General features: G+C 41.1%; 1 protein-coding gene across 23 annotated transcripts in view; it reads left to right on the plus strand.

Annotated features, from left to right (window-relative positions):
* The window catches only part of RIMS1 (regulating synaptic membrane exocytosis 1), a 531,371-nt gene that overhangs the window by 172,642 nt on the left and 337,544 nt on the right, over positions 1-21,185 (plus strand). The window contains exon 2 of one of the 23 annotated variants that reach the window (XM_029063785.2): positions 1,736-1,810. The exons of the other annotated variants lie outside the window; for them this stretch is intronic. Within the exon in view, the coding sequence (XP_028919618.2) occupies positions 1,736-1,810 (75 nt within the window). The remainder of the gene's footprint in view (positions 1-1,735; positions 1,811-21,185) is intronic. 23 annotated transcript variants of the gene reach the window in all.

The following is a 21,185-nucleotide window of genomic DNA, read 5'->3' on the forward strand; positions in this document are numbered from 1 at the left end:
CAAGTAGTTGCTGAGAAGCTGTGTGGCGTAGTGGAAAGAGCACATCCTGGGAGTCAGAGGATCCTGGGTTCTAAACCTGGCTTTTTCATACGTCTTCTGTGTGACCTTGGGCAAGTCACTTACCTTCTCACTGCCTCAGTTACCTCATCTGTAAAATGAGGGTTAAATCCTACTGCTTCCAGTTTAGGCTGTGAACTCCATGTGGACAGGGCCTGTGTCCAACCTGATTAATAACTTGTTTCTACCCCAGTGCTTGGAACAGTGCTTGGCACATAGTAATGCTTGACAAGTACCATAATTGTTGTACACTGGGTAATAGTGCCTATGCTCTATATAAAGTAGATGAATATGTCATGCTGGGTGATATCCATTCATAGTGTGAGGTTTAGGGCCCAAGTATCTCCTTAGCTCTTAACTGCTATCTTAGCCCATTGATGTTGATTCTGGAGTGACTAAAAGCACCCCTCCTCCTCCCCAAAAGAATAATAGTAGTCAAATTGGCAATTTCTACAATGGCCAGCAGAGTATAAAACCAATCATTCAATCAATCAATTGTATTTGAGAACTTAGTGTATTAAGCACTCAAGTATTAAGTACGATCCAATAGAGTTGGTAGAAACAATCCATGTCCACAAGGAACTTACAGTCTACAGGGGAGATGGACATTAAAATAGCTTACAAAGAGGGAAAATAGTAGAGTAAAAGGATATGTACATAAAGGCTATAGGGCTGGGGAAACTGAACATGACATTTTACAAGTCTTTATCAGGTTTACCTATCCAGGCAACATTATTTTCATCTAGTGGATTCAGTGAGTCAAAGGAAAACCTTTCATGGAAGACCTAAAGAAATCCATAGTTTCCTGGCCACCAGATTTCCAATCACTTAGAGAATTTAGAGTGCATTGAATTTCTTGGAATGGCAAGTGATTCAGTTTGTTCCTTCCTTCTTCAATATATTTTAGTAGATTTAGTAAATCAATTTTTTAAATTGATGAAGAGCCAAATTATACATAATTTGAAATGTATGCTACTAGCAGTTTATTAGGGATTCTCAAATACAGTAGTATTTTAAACTATCAGCTACTGTAGGTTTAGCATGCATAATGTTTCTCTTGATTTTGTGGTAGAATCCCTCAGCAACAATTTTTGGAAATGGAAAGATCACAGGCCTGGGAGTCAGAAGACCTGGCTCTAATCTGGCTCTACTACTTGCCTCCTCTATGAAGTTAAGCAAGTCACTTAACCTCTCTGTGCCTCAGTTTCTTCCTCTGTAAAATGATTCAATGCCTGTTCTTCCTCTTACTTAGTCTGGGCCCCATGAGGGACAGGGATTTTGTGGTATCCAATTGTGATATATATACCCAGGCACTTAGTAGAGTGCTTGGCATATAGTGAACTCTTAACAAATATTAACATTAGTAGGACTAGTAGCTATAGTAGTAATAGTGTATTATTATTAAGTTGGGCTCTCTTTTCTGGATGCAGTGCAGCAATAATTACATTTCATGGAGTGGTAAATTGTGCAGGGTCATAATCCAAGTGATCAAAGTAATCAAATCCGAGAAACTAGTAAGCAGACAGACATTTAAAAAAATATGCTTCATACCCAGGGCTTTGAAGAAACCTGAGAAGGCCTAATGAAAATCAAAAAGAGTCTTTGTGAAAATCACACAGAGACATTTAATATATTCCATCTCTCCTTTTGATTTATTTCTTTTTATTTTTTTCCACAGGAATCTGTGCTATGGGGGAACTCTGGGAGCTTATACTATTTCTGAAGAAGGATGCTTTTGTTTTCTCATGCCAAGGTGGGATAAGCAGTAGAAGGTGGTGGTTATGGTTAGGACCAAGAGGCTACAAAAACTGGCAATTTGTAACTACTGCCCTGCTTTAACTGTTGAAAGATTCTCTTTCTCACCTTGATCACGTTGGGCTTAACATTCACACCCACGCACATACACACTTATCCATTTGACAAAAATAATTCATTTGGTTGTGCAATCCTATCCAAACATAAAAATGTGACCAATATGTCCACTGCAGCACACTCACAATGCCAACGAAGCAGAGGTACTGGCATTGGAAGGATAGTGTCTATAACATTGGAAGACCTAGTGGAAAGAGCGTGGCTTGGGAGTCAGAGGACCTGAGTTCTACCACTTACCAGCTGTGTGACCTTGGGCAAGTCATTTAACTTCCCTGTGCTTCAGTTCCCTCATCCGCAAAATGGGGACTCAATACCTGTGATCCCTCCTACTTAGAATGTAAGCCCCATTTGGGACTTGATTACCTTGAATCTTTCATGTAGTAAGGACTTAATAAATACCACAAATATTATTATTATCATTAACAACAGGAGCTGAAGTGACAGTTACTGAGAGCTTTGCTAAGGAGCAGGTGGTGGCTCAAGAATTTTGCTGTTTGCTAGTCTTCATAGAAAGTTATTGGAACTGAAATTTACTTAACATTAGCCTAGTAACTGACTGAAATAATTAATTCTGCTCCCAAAGTTTTTAACATACTTTCTGGCAAGAGTTGACTTCCCTGTGGAATCTAGTTCTCTATTCTAAGCAGTAAAATCCCCTTAGTATTGGAAAAAATGAAATATTATTTGAACTGAAACCTCTCCCTGAAACTTATATTTATAATCACATTAATGTACTCCTATTTCCACTCCTTCCATTGACGCTCCTTTGCAACCGTTACTTAAGTAGTTTCCACACCAAAGGCAAAATGGTGTGGTCCTGATGGGATTGAAATTCACTCAACTTCTCCCAGATAATCAGGGCTCTTAATTCCTCACACTTAGAAGTTCATTTTTGTAACTCCATTGCTGCAGGAAAACAGAAGATTTAAAAATTCAGATGGGTAGTGAAGACAAAGACCTCAATTTTCCAGTGGCCAAGTGTAGTGTTAGAGGGTACATGAGGAGTCAGTTCCTTGGTAATCTGTGACACAGAGGAAGCATCTTTGTTCAGATTCTTCCAGTTCAAACACTGGTATACGATTCTGTTTTTCCCAGGCAGATTCTGATTGGTGGGCAAATCTGCCTGTTGAGCTCCCCATGCCATTTTGGAACCTACCGTGAACGTGTCTGAGATGAGTCTTGTTTGCCGCTGCTTGTCCTGGACCAGACAGAGCCCAAATCTATCTCCAGTCCTAGAGGTGTGAGTCAAAGGAAAGGAGCAGGTCTGGAACCCAGAGGGACCCTTATAGAGGCTCCTCCAGAGAAGCCAATCCCTTGGAAAGTATGGGGAACACCACTCAGAACACCTGACCTGGTTTTGGAGGGAATTCTACACTGCCTCCTCCCTCTGCCTTCATTCATTCATTCATTCAATAGTATTCATTGAGCACTTACTGTGCGCAGAGTCCTGTATGAAGCTCTTGGGAAACTACAGTATTACAATAAGTAGACACATTCTCTGCCCTCAACAAGCTTACAGTCTAGAGGGATAAGTTTGCCCTCTCTTTACTAGCAGTGCAGAAACAAAGTCTTAAATCACTTAAGAAAGGAAATGGTCACTTTTATATGAAAGTTTGAAAACTGTCAGTCATTGAGAAGCCTCCAAATAGGAGGATCTCTCTCCTTAAAGTGTGACTGACCTCATTTCACCATAAAAGTAGTAGGCCATTTTCTTCTCAGGAAATGTATTATTAATAATAATAATGATTTTTTTAAGCGCTTACTATATGCCAGGCACTGTACTAAGCACTGGGGTGGACCCAAGCAAATTGGGTTGGGCACAGTCCCTGTCCCATGTGGGGCTCACAGTCTCAATCCCCATTTTGCAGATGAGGTAACTGAGGCACAGAGAAGTAAAGTGATTTGCCCAAAGTCACACAGAAGACAAGTGGTGGAGGCAGGTTTAGAACCCCTGGCCTTCTGACTCCCAGGCCTGTGCTCCTGCCCCAGCCCTCCCTGACTCAGCCTGCTGAAATTTCCATGAGAAACTCCGAGAGGGCTAAGTTGTGGGGTTGCCCTACCAGGATGAAATAAATGTGCACCCCATCAATGGGTTTCCCCCTCATTTTTAAGCAGCAATCTCCCACAGAATTTATTAGCATATTTTATGCCTTCATTTTGAAGAAATCAGGAACATCAGTTGTAGAAAGGCCCTAGAATGCCAGACTGCTGTGCTCAGGTTGTCACAGTGGCTTTAGCTACTCCAGGTATCAACTGAGGTTCACTGTTTCTCACACCATCCCTGTCCCCTGGAGTGTAGAGAGCCAAGGCTCAGAGCAGGATCATTTCCCTCTAGACAGGTTTTTAATGAATTATTTAATTTTAAACTCTGACATAATATCCAAAGATGGAGGGGGGAAAATTGGGAAAAATTGTTAGGCATGCATAAGCCATTTGGGTTGCGATTAAGGGAAAATAACCAGAAAATTGGTTGTAGATGTTATGGTATCTCTTTTATGTCTTTGAAAGGGAAGAGGTTTTGTTAGGGTGAATTTCTGGAAAAAAACACACAGATGAATCACAGGAACATTTTAATAGAAATTCAGAAATTATTTAAATTTTCCATCACTCATCTAGGGGTGTGTGGTGTGTGTGTGTGTGTGTGTCTGTGTGTGTACATGCGCCGTGGTAGAAGTAAGAAGTAAGTAAGAAGTAAGTAAGAAGTAAGAGTTTTTATGGTATTTGTTAAACACTTACTGTATTCCAGTTACTGTACTAAGCATTTGGTTAGATGCAAACTAATCATATTGGACAGAGTCCATGTCCAAACATGGGAATCACAGTCTTAACCCCCATTTTACAGATAAGGTAACTGAGGCACAGAGAAGTTAAGTGACTTGTCCAAGGTCACACAGCAGACAAGTGGTGGAGGAGGGATTAGAACCCCTTTTGTCCCCCAGTCCCGTACCCTATTTACTAGAAAACACTGCTTCTCATTGGACACATAATGAATATAAACTTTTTGGAAAATTGCAACTTAAGCAAAATGTACTTCATTCTCAGACAGAAAACTGTTAAGGTAAAGGTTTCTTTAGTCATTTCCAGATGATTTTCCAACAGGGAATAAAAACTGCTCATTTTAAGGTAGAAGGAATTCTTTCTTCCCTGATATGTAAAACCACATTTTATGAGTTACTTCTATACCAGACATCTCTGGCTGAATCAGAAGTAAAGATGCTTACGGTTAGTGATGCCTTATATTGTTGAATTAAAATAAATCAGCAGAAATGAAATATTTACCCATGAAAATTATTTTGATAGCTGTGGAAAAACCCTGCCACCAATCTTTCAGACCTATTTCTAAAGGTTCTCATCCTGTGGAAATTTTACTGCTTTTCTCAAAAGCTCTTCTGCATCACACTGTTCTCCTCCAAAATTTTGTAACATAATGGTATTTAAGTGCTTACTATGTGCCAAGCACTGTTCTAAGCTCTGGGGTAACTACAAGGTAATAATAATGATATCAGTAATGTTGGTATTGGTTAAGCGCTTACTATGTTCAGAGCACTGTTCTAAGCACTGGGGAAGATACAGGGTGATCGGGTTGCCTCATGTGGGGCTCACAGTCTCAAGCCCCATTTTACAGATGAGGTAACTGAGGCACAGAGAAGTTAAGTGGCTTGCCCAAGGTCATACAGCAGACAAGTGGCAGAGCCGGGATTAGGACCCATGACCTCTGACTCCCAAGCCCATGCTCTTGCCACTAAGCTAAGCTGGCTGTGAGTGATGTGACACAACAGGGACATAGGAAATTGGCATCACTTTTACTCCCCTGTGTATTAGCAGTATTGCTCAGAGACTGATTTAAATAACTATTCTTGACATTAGTGATTATTTATTTTAACATTACTAATGGCATTGTCCTATTGAAAATTCTAAGTTTTAATAGTCATTTTTATTGTAATTCTTCAGGATGACTCCTAGGAATCACTGCTATCACTGTTGTCTATCACAAATGAGGAAGGTCAATGTTAAAACCCTTGGTCACTGTTCCTCAAGTTTGTGGTAGAGACAGTTAAAATTGAAATGTTGCCTCATCTCTCTCTCCATGCCTATCCTTATATAACTCTGTTGCCCACATCATTTTTTAATAGAAATTCTGTCTACATCTCCCAACTCCTCAAGAACCTGCAGTAGTTGCCCATTCAGCACTACATCAAGTAGAAATGCCTTACCATAAAATATAAAGCACTCAATCAGCTTTCCCACTTCTACCTTACTTGCAGATTTCCTGCTATAACCCAGCCCGAACTTCACTCCATTCACACCATCCTAGTTACTCATTGTACCCTGATATCACCTATCTCAATGCTAGCCTCTTTCCCACATCCTCCCTGCGGCCTGAAACTCCCATCCTTTTCATATAAGACAGCCCACCTTCCTCCCCACTTTTATGTCTCACTAAAGTCACATCTCCTCCAAGAGTTCTTCCCCCACTAAACCCTTATTTCTCCTACTCAATCTCCCTTTTGTGTCACGAGTACAGTTGTATCTCTACTTTTTAAGCACTTGATATTCACCCTACCTTTAGCCCCAAAGCACTTACAAACATATCTGTAAATTATTTTAATGTCTATCTCCCTCTCTAGACTGCAAACTGTCCCGTGGACAGTTCTGCACAGAGTAAGCACTCAATAAATAACACTCTAATTTATGTTGGACTAAGATTTGTCTTAATGTAATCCCCCTGTGTTCTATGGCCCTGTCAGGGAAGGTTCTGATCCTCCACAAGCAAGCCAGGTACGGGAGACGTTCATCTCTAATTAATTAAAAAGGTGTTTTTTTTCACTTATCCCTCAGTACTTACATTTTTCCACAAGGAATTAGTGGAAAAACTGAAATTGAGGCTCAGTGCCACTCATAACTTTCACTAGAAACTTAATGGAAACTATTATTATGGCCAGGGGAGATATCAGAGAATCAAAGGAAAGGTGGAATGTGAATGTCAGTGGTCAGAGAAGTGAGCAAAATAGAAGAAAAGCATTATACTCAAGGTAAAAGACAGAGAGAGGATGTTGAAACATAAAGTACAAAATATGTTTCTGACACCCCAAACTATATCCTTTTTCAGGATTATCTACCAAGAAATCATTTGAGAAGAATTCAAGAAAGGTTTTGTTTACTTGCCTTCAGTAGATCAATAGATCATGATCAGTCATAATACTATATATGCCATTTATTTTGGACAAGGAGTGCCTTTAGCAAAGCTCTAAGTCACTGCCACATCTGAAGTGTAGCGAAAAATGGAAAAATGTAATGAAGACTACAGAGAAAACTTTGCTATCCTATTATGGATACACTGGCATAAAGTCTGGGGTGATGGGAAGGGGGAGCAGAGTGGAGATTGGAGACATGTAGCCAGCCATGATATGAGGAGTTGGATTTAAGACACAATCAGGTGCATCAGTGGCCAGCATTTGGTGGGCATCTGAATGACTTGGAGGTATGGGGCTCCACAGTAAGAGGACAGAGATGGAATTAGGGGAGGAGGGGAAGAGCATCAGTTGCTCTTTTCAACCCCTGAACAAAATTCCATGTTCTGACCTCTGGTTTCCCAGTAGTGCCAAGCTATTTGGTCTTATTCTTGATATATGTGCAGTGTAAGATCCAAAAATAAGATATCTAGAATCAAAAGAATAATTGTATGCTATTGCAACCTTGGTAACAAGAGGGTTTTATGTTTCATCTTTCTATTTAAAAATAATGAATATAATAGAGGATAAATTAATTTCCATTTGCAATAAATCTATTCAATAAAAATGTCTATACAATAAAAACTGCAATATGCCGAAGACTACTTTTGAGGCCATTGCAGAGAAAATGTAGAATCAGAAGTTCTGCTTCCTAGGCAATAAACCACCAAGTAATACAGGATAAGTGAATATAAAGGCTCAAAGAAGCCTCATTTATTTTCTTATTTTTAAAAAAAAGTTTTGACAGAGCACATTAGCAGTGAAGCAGTATGTTTCATAGCAAATCAAAGATTTACAAAGTAGGGCTGATGTCCATCCAGACTTCTTTATGGCTGCAAGTCAAGAAATTACAACAGAACAGAATATATGTCTTCCAGAAGAATTTCCTAGAAGCCATTTTAATGTCAAAATGTAGGGCACCATTCTCCACAATGAAATCGTAGGATTTAAGGAGCCTGGAGATAACTTCTCTGGGAAGGACATGGAAAGAGAATGGGCTGTGAGCTGGATTCCCAAGAAACTGTTGTATGATGAACTTACAGGGGATAAAATAAGCATGGAAGGCAGAATGAACATTTTTTAAATATAGGATAGGAACTACAAAATATGGAATCAAATATTAGTTGTGTTAGGCCTTTTCACCAGAGCCACATGCATTCATATAGTCTCACCATCTCTAGTGTCATCTTTCAAAATAAGTTGTATTTTGTATTTTCATTTATTTGTGTATTTTGTGTTTGTGTGTGTGTGTGTGTGTGTGTTTGTGTGTGTGTGTGTGTGTTCAGTCACACAGACAATTTAGACATGAAATGAAAATATATGGAGGCTTTCCAATGGCAAAATACATCCTCGTAATGAAAGTCTTCTAAAAGATTTTCAATTTGCCTTCAATTATTTGCCTTAAATTGTTTAACCAAGCTTAGACTTTCTTAGATGCTGGCATAAAAATAATAATAATAATGATAATTGTGGTATTTGATAAGCGCTTACTATGTCCCAGGCACTGTACTAAGTGCTATATAAAGATAATTATGTTGGACACAGGTCCTGTCCTACATAGGATCACACAGGCTTAAATCCCCATTTTGCAGATGAGGGAACTGAGGAACAAAGAAGTGAAATGACTTGCCTAAGGTCACACAGCAGACAAGTGGTGGAACCGGGATTAGATCCCAGGATCTCTGACTTGCAGGCCCGTTGCTCTTTCCACTCTAGGCCACATTTCCTTAAGCTCAGTATCTGTGCACCTTATCCTGTCTTTATCCCTTTTATCTCCTGTTCCCCTCAACCTGTCAAGATAATTACTGGTTCCAGCTCCTGCTCCTCTCTTCCTTAGGTCATGCTATCCCTCACTGATAGACACACCTTTAATTCATTACCTATCAAGTCACACACCTCTTATTCCTTAAAGTCTCCCTCTTCTGTGATGCCATCATCAGCCCACCACCTATCTGTGCTTGATTATGCTTCTTTATTTCATCTTTTAGGTTAATTAATTAGCTGTATTTGTATTTTACTACATCCTAGCAGGTAGTAAAATGCCTGGCTCCAATAAGTGCTCAGTAAATATTAAGGAAAAATGATGATGAGGAGGAAAAAGTGATCCGTTTAACCACTACCTAGGGATTAGGTCCATTAATTCATAGGGGTAGGACCAGTAATTTGTCACAATCACCATCATTATTGCTCTGCAATTAGAGGGAATATGCAGACTTTGCAGAAAGAGTTATTTGTCAGTTAGGGGTTTAACTTTTCAGAAGAAAGGTAAAAGAGGTAGGCATCATGTTACAGGGACATAGACATTTATTGAATGACCAAATAGTAGACAACCATTTGCCAAAGTGGGTCCCAGTTTAAGATATGTGAATCAGCCATGAGGTCATATCTTTTCCTGTTCTTCTTTGTTTGTGTGACATTGGACAAATCACTTAACTTCTCTGTACCTCAGTTACCTCATGATTAAAATGCGGATTCAGACTGTGAGCCTCATTTGGGATATGGACTGTCAGTCAGTCAAACATATTTATTGAGTGCTTACTGTGTTCAGAGCACTTTCTAAGTGCTTGGGAGAATACAATATAACAATATAACAAAAACATTCCCTGTTCACAATGAACTTACAGTCTAGAGAGGGAGACAGACACTAATATAAATAAGTACCTTACAGATATATACATAAATGCTATGGGGCTGGGAAGAGAATAGTGAGGTGAGTTAGGAAGGAGAAAGGTGATTGAGTGCTTTAACTCAATGGTAAGGAGATTCTGTTTGATGCAGAGTTGGATGGACTACCACTGGATGTTCTTAAGGAGAGGAATCGTGGCCTGAATGTTTTTGTGGAAAACTTAGAACAGAGCCTGACAAATAGTAAGATCTTAAATAAAGGGAGCGAGTCAGGGCGATGCAGAAGGGAGTGGCAGAAGAGGAAAAGAGGACTTAGGGAAGGGTTCTTGGAGAAGATATGCCTTCAGTAAGGCTTTGAAGTGGAGGAGAGTAACTGTCTTTCAGATGTGAAGAGGGAGGCCTTTCCAGAGGGAGGATGTGGGCAATAGGTTGGTGGAGAGATAGACGAAGTCGAGGTACAGTGAGAAGGTTGGTACTAGAGGAGTAATACTAGAAGTGTATGGGCCGAGTTGCAGTAGGCGAATAGTAAGGTGAGGTGAGGTAGGAAGGGGAAAGGTGATTGAGTGCTTTAGAGCCAATGATAAGGAGTTTCTCTTTGATGCAGAGGTGGATGGGCAACCACTGGATGTTCTTGAGGAGAAAGAATCATGCTCTGAATGTTTTTTGTAGAAAACTTAGAAGATAGCCTGACTCATAATAAGAGCTTAAAAAATACCATAAAAAGGTTTTTAAAAATGGCCTGTCAGCCCTGTTTCTCTACATGTAAGCCTGAAAGATAGTTTAGCATTTATAGCAAAGATACAGGTACTGCATCGCTAAGACAATAATGAGTCCAAGGCACATAGTGACACTTCTCTATTTTGTGAAATTTTTTACATGCTTGCAATCAATCAATCAATGGTATTTATTGAATGCTTATCATGTGCAGAACACTGTGCTAAGCACTTGGGAGAGTTCAATACAACAGAATTAGCAGACACGTTCCATGCCCACAATGGGTTTATAGTTTAGAGGGTGAGCTTACTGTGCAGAGCTTTGTGCCAAGGACAGGGAAGCAATACAGGACAACTGATGCAGTCAGCCCTGACTCACAGGAGTTACAATTTAGGAATACTGGGGAGAGGAAAGTACAAACAGGGAGGAAATTACAGGGCTGAATTCAGTAAAAAATAGTGGCAGTCCTTGGTCCAAAGTGTCATGACTTTCTGAACATTTGAAAAATGAAAAGTTAGGAGTGTTACTGCTGTCCCTTTATCTTTCTCCTCTGTCTGTAAGTGATGAGTCTGGGAGTCTCAGTAGAGATTAAATGGTGGTGATGGGGTTGGGGAGGGGTGAAGCCATGCAGCCCCCTGCCAGCAGCTTAAATACATTGGTAAAGTCATAAAGCCATATACACACAAAGAGGCAAACACAGAAAGAAAGAAGGATATGAAGACATTCACTCACACATAAAGAGATACATATGCATAAGTATACATGTTTACATATATAGAGAGAGACACAAAGCAAGGTGTGGACTGAGGTTTTGAAGATCTAGAGATCTTGAAAATCGTCCAGTTGCGGTACAAAGTGATGCAGCATGGCCTGAAGAACATGTAACTGGCTACCAAGAAACAAGTGTTCTAGTTCCTGTTCCCACTTGCCTGCTGAGTGATATTTGGTAGGTCATTTAAACACACTACTTCAGTTTCTTTATCTTTAAAAGAGCATTAAAATACCCATTTTCCCTACCTTTTAGATTGTGAACCCAGTGGAGATTATGTCTCAACTGATTATCTTGTATCTACATCAAGGTTTGGCATATATTAAACACTTAAATTCAATCTTTAGCAGCAGTATCATACTAACTGAATATATCATATTTTATTTAATTCAAACTGGTCATAATCCACTCAACCTTTTCACTAGAACTTTTCTTGATTTTCGGTCAATGGAGAAATAGGATAGTGATTAGATGTTTATATTAGACATTACTGAGAAACAGTGGACAGTGGATAGACCACGGGCCTGGAAGTCAGAAGGACTGGTTCTAATACCAGCTCCAGTACTTTTCTGCTGTGTTACCTTGGGCAAATCACCTCACTTCTCTGTGCCTCAGTCACCTTATCCATAAAATGGGGATTAAGGCTGTGAGCCCCATGTGGTCCATAGACCATATCTAGACTGATTAACTTGAATCTACCCCAGCGCTTAATACAGTGCCTGACTCGTAGTAAGTGCTTAACAAAATTACCCTTAAAAAAGTGTGTCCCTTTGGAATTTGAAGTGTATTAAAAGTAGCAAAACAATATAAAATTGTAAATGGACTATTCCTACTTTGTGCACCATGTGATTAGAAAGGTCTAATTTTGCCTCCTGTTTGAGTAAAATGGGAATTCAATATCTGCTCTTTCTTCAACTTACAGTGAGTCCTGTGAGGGGCAGGGCTTGTATCTAACTTGTTTTGAGCAGGGAATGTGCCTGTTCATTGTTATAGTGTATTCTCCAAAGCACTTAGTACAGTGCTCAGCACACAGTAAGCACTCAATAAATACGACTGAATGAATAAATGATTGAATGAATGAACCTGATCATCTCTTACCAATTCCAGTGCTTGGTAGAGTGGTTGGCAAATAATAAACTCTTAACTTATATAATAATAATAACAATAATAATAGAATTATTATTATCATTTAGATATATGTATTATTGTTATTGTTGTTGTCATTGGGTGTAGAATTGGTGTAAAATTTTAAAAAGGGAGTGAGTGGTCCCCCTAGCAGTGGATCTGAAGGCTAGTTAGGTGGTGTCTGGAATCAAAGTACTGCTGTGGCTCAGGGTAGGGTATGTTCACAAGGATCAGGGCAACTTCCACTTTGAAAATGCTGCATATTACACAGGGTGGTGGTGTTCAAAGCTGACTCTTTGAAATGACTTGCCATCTGATCAGCATTTGCATGTATGTAAAAGTGGATGCAACATCTGTTTTATTTTTCAGATCATAGTTAGGTCTTAAAAGCTTATTTAACAATATGTTTTAATTAAAGAATGAAAACAGATGTCACCATTAGCAAATATAACAGAAAGGAAATTACAACTTGTCACTTAGGCATTGAAATGTACTTCAAAACTCACTTTGAAATACTGTACCTAATGACTGCTGACTAATTTGGATACAGCACAAGGAAAATCCAGGAAATGAAGATATCTCTGTTTAAAAATTGAAAATTAAATAAGTTGGCTATGAATACATTTTCTCATGCTTAGGAAACCAAAATGAGCTTCAGATCAGTTTGTGGTCTCCTGTTAATATACAAAATAAACCTTGGCTGTTTTCTACCAGGGTTCCTTATTTTATGTGTTCAAATATAAATTTATAGGTTACATATATGTATATATATGCATAATTTATTAAAATGATAATTTTATCTCAGGTGATTACTTGTTTGTCTACTGTTGAAAGACTGAATTTTCTTTTTCCATTGGCCACTTTTTTGTTTTTTAACAGATATTTTTTATATGTCCCATCATTTAGAATTGGAAATACAAAATCTACGGGGATTGAAACTGTGAGCACCAAGTGGGACATGGACTGTGTCCAACGTGATTAGCTTGTATCTATCCCAGTGCTTAGTAAGTGCCTGGCACATAGTAAGTGCTTAGTAATGACATAAAAAAAATTGACAACCAAAACAACAAAAAAGTGTGAGTAGGAGTATGTAGTAATCAAAGCAGCATATGAAAAGTGCTTGGATCAGTGTGGATCAGAGCCAGGTCCTCTGATTCCCAGATCATCTTTGCTCTTTCTATTAGATCACACTGATTCATATGCTGTTAAGTCATTTTGGTCTATATATTTCTCCCAGTATATTCTAAGATATTTTGGGCAAGCAATGTGTGTCTTGCTTTTGCTGAACTCTACTAGTGCTTAGCATTTGGTAGCTACTCAATCAGTACTACTGTTTGCTTAATAGGAAAGAAGAGACAATGGCAATGAATGGTAATGATAGACATGCCTTGGAAAGCTGTGACAGCTATGGAAGGGTGCCTAAGCCCGGTCCCTCACTGCGGAGGTATTCATCAGGGCAGTGACTTTTGCTGCACAGGGAATCCAGAAATTACCCACAGAACCTCAGTCCTTTCAATTAATCAGTATTTAATGAACACGTATGTGCAGAGCACTATAATAGGCACTTGGGAGATTTCTGTAGAGGTGGAAGACACAATTTTTTCACTTAAGGAAATTACAGTTGTCCAATGGGAGGTAAAAATATGCAGATAGGGGAAGAGTGCTTAAATAGTATTCATTCATTCAATAGTATTTATTGAGCGCTTACAGTTGTGCAGAGCACTGTACTAAGCGCTTGGAATGTACAAATTGGCAACAGATAGAGACATTCCCTGCCCATTGACGGGCTTACAGTCTAATTGGGGGAGACAGACAGACAAAAACAATAGCAATGAATAGAATCAAGGGGATGAACATCTCATTAAAACAATAGCAATAAAGAGAATCAAGGTGATTCATTCATTCATTCATTCAATAGTATTTATTGAGCGCTTACTATGTTCAGAGCACTGTACTAAGCGCTTGGGATGAACAAGTCGGCAACAGATAGAGACAGTCCCTGCCGTTTGACGGGCTTACAGTCTAATCGGGGGAGATGGACAGACAAGAACAATGGCAATAAATAGAGTCAAGGGGAAGAACATCTTGTAAAAACAATGGCAACTAAATAGAATCAAGGCGATGTACAATTCATTAACAAAATAAATAGGGTAATGAAAATATATACAGTTGAGCGGACGAGTACAGTGCTGTGGGGATGGGAAGGGAGAGGTGGAGGAGCAGAGGGAAAAGGGGAAAAAGAGGGTTTAGCTGCGGAGAGGTGGGGGAGATGGTAGAGGGAGTAGAGGGAGAAGAGGAGCTCAGTCTGGGAAGGCCTCTTGGAGGAGGTGAGTTTTAAGTAGGGTTTTGAAGAGGGGAAGAAAATCAGTTTGGCGGAGGTGAGGAGGGAGGGCGTTCCAGGACCGCGGGAGGACGTGGCCCAGGGGTCGACGGCAGGATAGGTGAGATCGAGGGACGGTGAGGAGGTGGGCAGCAGAGGAGCGGAGCGTGCGGGGTGGGTGGTAGAAAGAGAGAAGGGAGGAGAGGTAGGAAGGGGCAAGGTGATGGAGAGCCTTGAAGCCTAGAGTGAGGAGTTTTTGTTTGGAGCAGAGGTTGTTAGGCAACCACTGGAGTTGTTTAAGAAGGGGAGTGACATGCCCAGATCGTTTCTGCAGGAAGATGAGCCGGGCAGTGGAGTGAAGAATAGACTGGAGCGGGGCGAGAGAGGAGGAAGGGAGGTCAGAGAGAAGGCTGACACAGTAGTCTAGCCGGGATATAACGAGAGCCCGTAACAGTAAGGTAGCCGTTTGGGTGGAGAGGAAAGGGCGGATCTTGGCGATATTGTAGAGGTGAAACCGGCAGGTCTCGGTAATGGATAGGATGTGTGGGGTGAACGAGAGGGACGAGTCAAGGATGACACCGAGATTGCGGGCCTGAGAGATGGGAAGGATGGTCGTGCCATCGACGGTGATAGAGAAGTCTGGGAGAGGACCGGGTTTGGGAGGGAAGATGACGAGCTCAGTCTTGCTCATGTTGAGTTTTAGGTGGCGGGCCGACATCCAGGTGGAGACGTCCTGGAGGCAGGAGGAGATGTGAGCCCGAAGGGAGGGGGAGAGGACAGGGGCGGAGATGTAGATCTGTGTGTCATCTGCGTAGAGATGGTAGTCAAAGCTGTGAGAGCGAATGAGTTCACCGAGGGAGTGAGTGTAAATGGAGAACAGAAGAGGGCCAAGAACTGACCCTTGAGGAACTCCAACAGTTAAAGGATGGGAGGGGGAGGAGGCTCCAGCGAAGGAGACTGAGAATGACCGGCCGGAGAGGTAAGAGGAGAACCAGGAGAGGACAGAGTCTGTGAAGCCAAAGTGAGATAAGGTATGGTGCTGTACATCTCATTAACAAAATAAATAGGGTAATGAAAATATAGACAATTGAGCGAACGAGCACAGTGCTGAGGGGAGGGGAAGGGAGAGGAGGAGGAGCAGAGGGAAAGTGGGGAAAAGAGGGCTTAGCAGAGGGGAGGTAAAGGGAGGTAGAGTGGAAGCAGAGGGAGCAGAGGGAAAAGGGGAAGCTCAGTTTGGGAAGGCCTCTTGGAGGAGGTGAACTCTAAGTAGGGTTTTGAAGAGGGGAAAAGAATTAGTTTGGCGGAGGTGAGGAGGGAGGCATTCCGGGTCAGCGGGAGGACATGGCCCAGGGGTCAGCGGCAGGATAGGTGAGAACGGGGGATGGTGAGGAGGTGGGCGGCAAAGGAGCGGAGAATGCGGGGTGGGCAGTAGACAAAGAGAAGGGAGGAGATGTAGGAGGGGGCAAAGTGATGGAGAACCTTGAAGTCTAGAGTGAGAAGTTTTTGTTTCATGCGGAGGTTGATAGGCAACCACTGGAAGTTTTTAAGAAGGGGAGTGACATGCCCAGAGAGTTTCTACAGGAAGATGAGCCGGGCAGCGGAATGAAGAATAGACTGGAGTGGGGTAGTAGACTGTGTACATCAATATAGGTATGTAAAGATGAGGTAAATAAACTCCCAGGTCTGTAAAGTCAGGGCTTCCCTCTCCACTACCACAACTTTTCTGGCTACCCTCCTTATACCCTTAACTTGCTCCTCTAATGTAGCTCCATCATATTAATCCCTCTATTCTGTGTATATTCTTTGAACTGTTTTCTTTTTTAATAGTTGCAACATCAGTAGAGTCTTTTAGGGACCTCTCTGCTTCTAGCATTGCTACCACACCTCCCTTGCCCTCTACCCCCCGTCACCCCATCACACACACACCCCACCCATAACTTTGGCCATTTTCAGTTCTCAGTGCCTGCCAATCGGGGCTGAAAAGCTAGTTGTCTGCGGTTGGACTGGATTGCACAGGGGAGGGGGCAGAAGGTGGAAGGGAGGGTGGCAGGGGATCAGCGTCCTCAGCAGCCCCCTCCTATCCTTCCACTTTGAATCTTCACCCTCACGCCTCTTCCTCTACCTGTGCAGACATGGGCCAGAACCTGGAAATAGCTGACCTAGTGAGGGGACAGGGCTACTTCTCTGTCAACTTCACAAAAGCAGAAGGTCAAGAGAAAGTGATTTCTGCCAGGTCATTGGGGAACCCATTCAATCGTGTTTAATGAGAACTTACTGTGTGCAGAGCACTGTTGTAAGCACTTGAGAGAGCACACTATAACAGTGAACAGACACATTCTCCACTCACAACGAGCTTACAGTCTAGATAGTAAGTTTATAGTCTAGGGCACCCATTTACCAATGCTTAAAACAAAGCAGACAGAACAGAAGACTAATTGAGAAGAGGAGCCGTCACTGTGGGATCTTTCAAGGGTGCAGTGACACTTGCTACTTTTCACTGATGCAGTGAACTTGTGCTAGTCCATTAGGTATTAGTTTCTCTGCAGATCAGAATTTGGGAATCTTTCAAAAAGCACTGACCAGTCTTCTTTAAAGGATTTCAAAATAAGACTTCAGGGAGCTCATTATGATGTAAATGGAAGCTGTCATAGCTTCCAGAGCTGAAGCTGTGTTTTCCTATCTTCTGACTTTTCAGAGACACCATCCCAGGGATAGATTCCTCCCTTTAGGCACCACCCCTTGCCCTCCACCTCTAGGACCCCTTCTTTTAGCCCATTCAAATGCTCATCTAAGTGTCTAATGCTGGCACTGTCAAGATTCAGTCTCTCAGGTATAGGTTTCATCTTTATCAACTTCTGGACTCAGGTGACAATAATTTTAATTGACCTATTCAGACATGATACCCTCCAGCCCTTATCCGGAAGTGAAGAACTTGGGGAGGAGATTCATTTCTAATTGAAAAAGAGCATTCTTATATTGCACTTATATTGATGCTTGCACATTTTATTGTAAAAGGGAGGTACGTAATGAATAATATTTCAGGTCTGAGATGTCTTCTTTGTGCCCATTTTGCCCTCCCCACAATTCCTCTGATATCAAAAAGAGTGGACAAAGGGGACTGGACACTCAGAGCAAAGGCTAGAATCCCAGAGCAGCACTAATATGTTGACTCAGTGATCTCTGCCTAATAGAGGGAAAAATAGAAATAAAAGTTGGCTCTCATTGGATTAAGGGTAGGGGGCACAGGGGACAAGGCATCTTTTAATGCCTGGATGTTCCAATAAGAGGGGAATTGGGTGAAGAGGGTGGTGGGGTGGAGCAGGGCAATCAAAACCACTGCAGTTGTGAGACTCCACCTGACCCTAAAGCCCAACAGACTATAGGTGAATCTCACAGGTCACCAGGCCAGGCTGGAGCAGCAAGGGTGGACTCAACATTTCCCTGTCTCCTCAATGGACTGTCTCCTGTACTTCACCCAGAGCCACGCAGTCTCACTGGCTCCCACCGACTCCCACTGGGTCACTGTGGGAGCCAGCAGTGTTGCAGGTGGCCGACTGGCTGCCTGACATATACAGCCTGGCTCTGAGCTGTTTTCTCAGGCAGGGCCCAACGTTGCCTCAGGTTTGAGTCCACTCCTTGGCAGCTCTGCCAGTGAAGGGTTGCCCAGCCCTCTCTCTGTCATGGTTGACTCAGAGCAGAAGAAAATACAGAAAAAGCATCTGCTTTGAAACATTTTCAGCCAGAACAGAAGATCCGGTATTTCTCCTTTCACCGGTGCTCTGTTCTGGATCAAGTCTGCTTCATTTCCGTCCTTGTGGCCTAAGCAATGGTAGATAGGTTGTATTGCAGGCTGACATTCTGGGGAAAGTAGCCTAGTGTGTTGCCCTCTTAGTGCTGTGAGACCTGGGGATAAGTCCTTGTAGTGCAACTGTTGGAATTAATTTTAAGGAGTCTCTTTGAAAACTGACACCTGTTAACAGGGGGTTTTACCAACTATAGCATTTTCTGTAGTTTTCAGTTACTGGTATTGAGATATTGACTATGCACAATTATTTTGATGTACACCACTTTAAAGAGAAATATGTGCATATGGTTCACATTTTTGTTGATTTTTTTTCAAATAATCAGATAGTTTTGTTAGGGATTGCCCCTTAGTTAAATAATTTGTCCAATGTCTTGTAACAACTTTTGAGACTACTATACCTTACACATTTGAAAGTGAGGGGATAGTTATCTGAACCTTTCCCATGAGGTAGACCAAATGTGGAGCACAAGAAGATAGAATCTTCCCTTCTCATTGGCTGCTAGAAGTTTTGCAGTTCTTGCTAAATGTCCTAAAGAATCAGGGCAGAGTACCAAAGAGTGGGAGGCAGAATTTGGACTGAATTTCATCAGAGCCAGAGTACATTTCTCTTCCCTGTGCCCAAGTGAAACAAATATTAAAGCTCAACAGCTTTTATTCAGTTCCTTTTTTCCCAAACCTTCCTGCTCTCTTGCCTGTGTTCCCTGTTCCCAACCCATTCTGCAGTAGGTCAGATATAAGGGGAAAAAAGCATAACTAGATTTTTTCTTTTTGCTTAAGAATTTTATTTTTTTTTAAAGTTCCCTGCATAAGCATGTACATGGTGAAATTCACATCTGTTTATAAAAGACAAGGCATTGAAATATTTGTGTCATAACCAGAACATTGAGGAAATGTATTTGCTATTCTTTAATTGAAATTACACACAGCTACTTGACTTCATGAAATCATCCTAGCTTTTCTCAGTGGACTTTTCTTTGATGTTCCAACAACTCCCCCTCATCAGCATTGAAAAGCACCCTGTGTCCGAGTTTTCATGATGTAAATCTGGACAAGATAATTATTTTCCTGTGGACCCGTGGCAGTTTCATACCAGAGGATTGGTACCAGTTGCAACATTAGAAACGCCAGCCACAGAGAATTATAAAAACATAGACTGTAAACCCGTCGAGGGCAGGGAATGTGTCTGTTTATTGTTGTAGTGCACTCACAGTGAGCTCACAGTCTAGAGGAACTCGATTTGACAGGGTTCTTGTTGGGAGGGAGATGGAAGAAGGTGATATAGTGAGGTGGCAGTGGGAGAATGGAAGGGGTAGCAACACAGCTCTGAAAGACTTTCCCCTTATTCCCCCAGGAAGAGGGCAACCTCCCAAAACCTGAGAACTGTATCCCCACTGCTGCTTATACAACCATTAGGTACAACAGTTGCCAACCCCTTGAACACAAAGTGTCGCCATACCCTTCTGATGATATTTATAATTTATCATTCTCTCTTGAGCTTTCGTTTGTTCTTTCTTTTCAAAAGAGTATTTCTTTAGAGGTTTTGATATCTAGGTTAGGCTAGTAAGATCTCTCTACTATAAAAAACGTTCAGTTCCAAATGCTGAAGGGTCCCCAGAATTAGAAAAACTTGTTTGAACAATGTTACCCTCTTTTAACTTTGAAAAAGCTATTTCCAAGTCTGTCCATTTATCAAAGGTAATTTTCCTGTGAGGATGACTTTTGGATAATTGATAATTTGCAGATCTCATCTGCAAAAATGGGGATTAAAAAATGTGAGCTCCACATGGGACAATCTGAGTATCCTGTATTTACCCCAGTGCTTAGAACAGTGTTCTGCACATAGTAAGTGCTTAACAAATACCATAATTATTATTAATTGAACAAGTTCAATGATAGTTTGCCTAAGTAAAGCATTTAGGGGACCAGTAGCCAATAGTGCTTTTGTCCATATAATAATAAGAAGAAGAATGGTATTTGTTAAGCTCTTACTATGTGCCCAGCACTGTTCTAAGCGCTGGGGTAGATACAGGGTAATCAGGTTGTCCCACGTGGGGTTCACAGTCTTAATCCCCATTTTACAGATGAAGTAACTGAGGCACAGAGAAGTTAAGTGACTTGCCCAAAGGCACACAGCTGACAGGGGGCAGAGTCAGGATTAGAACCCACTACCTCTGACTCGCAAGCCCCTGCTCTTTCCACTAAGCCATACTGCTTCTCACTACTTCTCATATAGTTTCATGAGTATGTTTTGTCAGACTTACAGGTCACAACTAGGTGGTAATTATATCATATACATTTGGAAAGAAAATTTCAACATAAGAAGGGTAAGAAAAGCATGCCATGAAACTAAAAAAAATTAAGTGAGCAGGTTGAAGATGGTAGACAATAGCAACATATATAGTGAAATGCACTTGGTGTTTTCCCATCACTGAAAATGCCAATACATTTAAAAAATGATTTATATTTCCTACTAATCATACTAATTATATTTCCACACATTAAATACTTGAAAATCAAGGTTTTCTCATTTAAATGACTACTTGAAAACTTCATGTAAAAATAAAATCTCCAGTGCCATCTGCTGGACATATGAAGAGACTATGACCTACATTAAAAACAGTGACTATTAATGGGTATAAATGATACATTATTAGTATCTCCAAAATG

Source organism: Ornithorhynchus anatinus, chromosome 1 (assembly GCF_004115215.2).
Source record: "Ornithorhynchus anatinus isolate Pmale09 chromosome 1, mOrnAna1.pri.v4, whole genome shotgun sequence".
Lineage (NCBI taxonomy): Eukaryota > Metazoa > Chordata > Mammalia > Monotremata > Ornithorhynchidae > Ornithorhynchus > Ornithorhynchus anatinus.